We start from the raw sequence: 2,803 nt of genomic DNA, 5'->3' as shown, positions 1-2,803 counted from the left end.
CCTGCCGAGCCCCCAGCACCGCTTCACCCACCCTTGCTACCTGATTTCCCTCCTTAGTCCTTTTCCCTTCACTTTAAACATTATTTTTTTTTTCCTCCTTGTTTTTAGCCAAACTGTTCCGGACAACTTTGTCGTCTTAAAAATACTCAGGAAAAAAAAGTGGGGGAAAAAACAAGGCAAGGCAGATTTTGGTGCTTTGTAGGGGTCTTTGGGTGGTGTTGGCATGGGGTGACGTTTCTGGAGGCTGCTGTTGCTGGGGGCCATTGTTCCTGCTGTGCCAGCATCGCCTTGCTACTCTGCACCTTTGCGAGCTTAAGGTGCAGCTCAGCCACTGCCTCGCCCGCCAGTGCTCTCCCTGTGCTCTTCCCAGTGGGAGTCTCAAAAAAGTAATTAAACTGCTTTCCAAGATGTGAGGAACCAGGAGAAGCATGGTGTAGCCCTTAGCATGTGGTAGGAGCTGGAGGACGATGCCCTGCGAGCTGGGTGCGGGTGCTCTGCAGGAAGGGGTGAGGTTTTGAGGTGCTGCAGCACTTCCTAAAGCCTTGGCCCCAGCCAGGGGGGGGACAGCTTCTGCCCCGGGGACAGCCAGGCTATGGGGGATCCAGGGTCCTGAGGGCAAAGCTTTGCTTTTCTAACCAGCAAAACATCCCATTTGGTCTGTGGTCCAGGGTCATCATCATCCTCCTCCCCTCTCCTCAATGTTTTCTCCTCTGGAAGGGATCAAGGGTCCCTGCCCCAGGTGCAGCGAGCGCCCATCCTTGCTCTTTTCTCCTTGCAGCCCCTTTCCACTGGCAGGCAAGCCCAGAGTGCCGCCAGACAGGAGCCAGAGATGACCAAGGAAGAAGACCTACCTGACTGGAACTCATCCAAGGAGTTTTATGAAAAATATGAGCCGAAGGAGGTTTTGGGCAGGTAACGTTTGTTTTTGGCAACCTCTGGTTTCTCATACTCCAGTACCTGGTAGGAACAGCATCTCCTGGGAATCCAATACAAACAGGGCCCATAGCAGCATGGGGTTAAAAATAGCATGAAGCAGCACTTTCCATCAGCTCTACATCTTCTGTCCCACCAAGACTGGGTAACAGAGTGAGACTCACTTGTGCATGAAAATACCAACCAGCCCAGGCGCCGATGGCACGGCCGTGAAGTTGGGCTGGACAGGGAGGAATGGAATCCCCCATCTTGTCTGTGTTGTCCCTGGCAGGGGGGTGAGCAGCGTCGTCCGTCGGTGCATTCACAAAGCCACCCGGCAGGAGTATGCCGTGAAGATTATTGACATCACGGCAGGTAACATATCCCCCAAGGAGGTGCAGGAACTGCGAGAAGCCACCGCTAAAGAGATCGACATTCTCCGGAAAGTCTCGGGCCACCCCAATGTCAGTAAGTCAGGCTCTGAGCATCAGGGCAAGGGGGTTTGCTGCCCCATTTATTCTTCAAGGTGTCCCCAGGAAGGGTTTTTAGGGTGAAATCTCTGGAGGGTCAGACCTCCGATGGCCCTAACGCAATGCAGGGCACTTGCTTAGAGCATGGTTTGCTCTACCTCTGCACACACCAGCAGTGCCCACGCTGCCCGGGTTGTCTCCCAACCAAAACAATAGTGAAGATCAACTCCTGATTAATTCAATTAAGCAATTAGATCAGCAACTTTTAGTCCATTAATGGACAGGAACATGCTATGCACTGTGCTTACAGCCCCCTGTGTTGTCTTGCAGTCCAGCTAAAGGACAGCTACGAATCCAGCACCTTCTTCTTCTTGGTGTTTGACCTGTAAGTACCAGCTTGCTCGTCACCCCAGCACCATCTCCCCAAGCCCATTTGCACTCTGCAGGTGGCCACCAGCCAACCCTTGCCCCAGGATTTTATGGCCCAAACAGGGCAAAGAGGGGGGACAACCAGCTCTTGCTTAAGGTAGAAACAAGTTTTGATTGCTACGAGCCAGCTCGTTGCAGCATTTCCCCTCCGTCAGCGGCTCAGCGCTGCTCAGGTTTCCCCGTAACCTTTGGTGGGAGCTGTCATGCATCCCTGCGGGTTATTTATATGCCCAGCGGGACCAGGGCACGCATGATGCTGTGACTCCTGACGCTGGGCCAGCGCGATGGACGTCAGCGGAGGAGGATGGCACCGGGAGAGCCCTGTCTCATCCGAAACCCACCCCCCTTCAGGCACAGCCTTTCCTCCTCTTGCCTGATGTTTTGCAGTGAGAGGCATTTTTACCACTTTTTATTAATACGGTGGATTGTCATTTTGTGCAATGGGTGCCCTGGGGCTGTTAAGGACCAGCGACCCCTGGGCAATCCTCCCCAAGGGCTCAGGGCTGGTTTGCCATTGCAGCTCAGCTGCTGCCTGCCTCCATTTTCCTTCCTGCATGCAGGATGAAAAGAGGGGAGCTCTTCGACTACCTCACCGAGAAAGTCACCTTGAGCGAGAAGGAAACCAGGTAAGGCCAGGTGCAGATGGCTGAAAATCATGTTCAAAGGATGACCTTGCAGCTGGCACAGCACCTGTGGGCAAAACAGACACAGGGGCTGAGCTGCATGGTCCCCGTCCCCATCCCTGGGAGCGAGGTGCGGTGGGCGTTTGGGCTAGGAGAGGTGCTCTCATCCATCCCCAGGAAGATCATGCGTGCGCTGCTGGAAGTGATCCAGTACCTCCACTCCATCAACATCGTCCACCGGGACCTGAAACCAGAGAACATCCTCCTGGATGACGACATGAACATTAAACTGACAGACTTTGGCTTCTCCTGCCAGCTGCGTGAGAACGAGAAGCTGAAAGGTAGGAGGATGGCAAGGCGGGGGTGATG

The 2,803-nt window shown here is 54.2% G+C and overlaps 1 protein-coding gene across 1 annotated transcript in view; it reads left to right on the top strand.

The window, feature by feature from the left end:
- The first annotated feature begins 829 nt into the window (after positions 1-829).
- Positions 830-2,803, top strand: part of PHKG1 (phosphorylase kinase catalytic subunit gamma 1) — a 5,404-nt gene continuing 3,430 nt past the window's right edge. Inside the window, exons 1-5 of the mRNA XM_009645135.2 lie at positions 830-912; positions 1,205-1,380; positions 1,713-1,767; positions 2,372-2,437; positions 2,612-2,775. Coding sequence (XP_009643430.1) covers positions 830-912; positions 1,205-1,380; positions 1,713-1,767; positions 2,372-2,437; positions 2,612-2,775 — 544 coding nt within the window. The remainder of the gene's footprint in view (positions 913-1,204; positions 1,381-1,712; positions 1,768-2,371; positions 2,438-2,611; positions 2,776-2,803) is intronic.

This window comes from Egretta garzetta, unplaced genomic scaffold (genome assembly GCF_000687185.1).
Source record: "Egretta garzetta isolate BGI_Z169 unplaced genomic scaffold, ASM68718v1 scaffold108, whole genome shotgun sequence".
NCBI lineage: Eukaryota > Metazoa > Chordata > Aves > Pelecaniformes > Ardeidae > Egretta > Egretta garzetta.
Note: the sequence above shows the minus strand (reverse complement) of the source record. Positions and strands in the feature narration are given on the sequence as shown.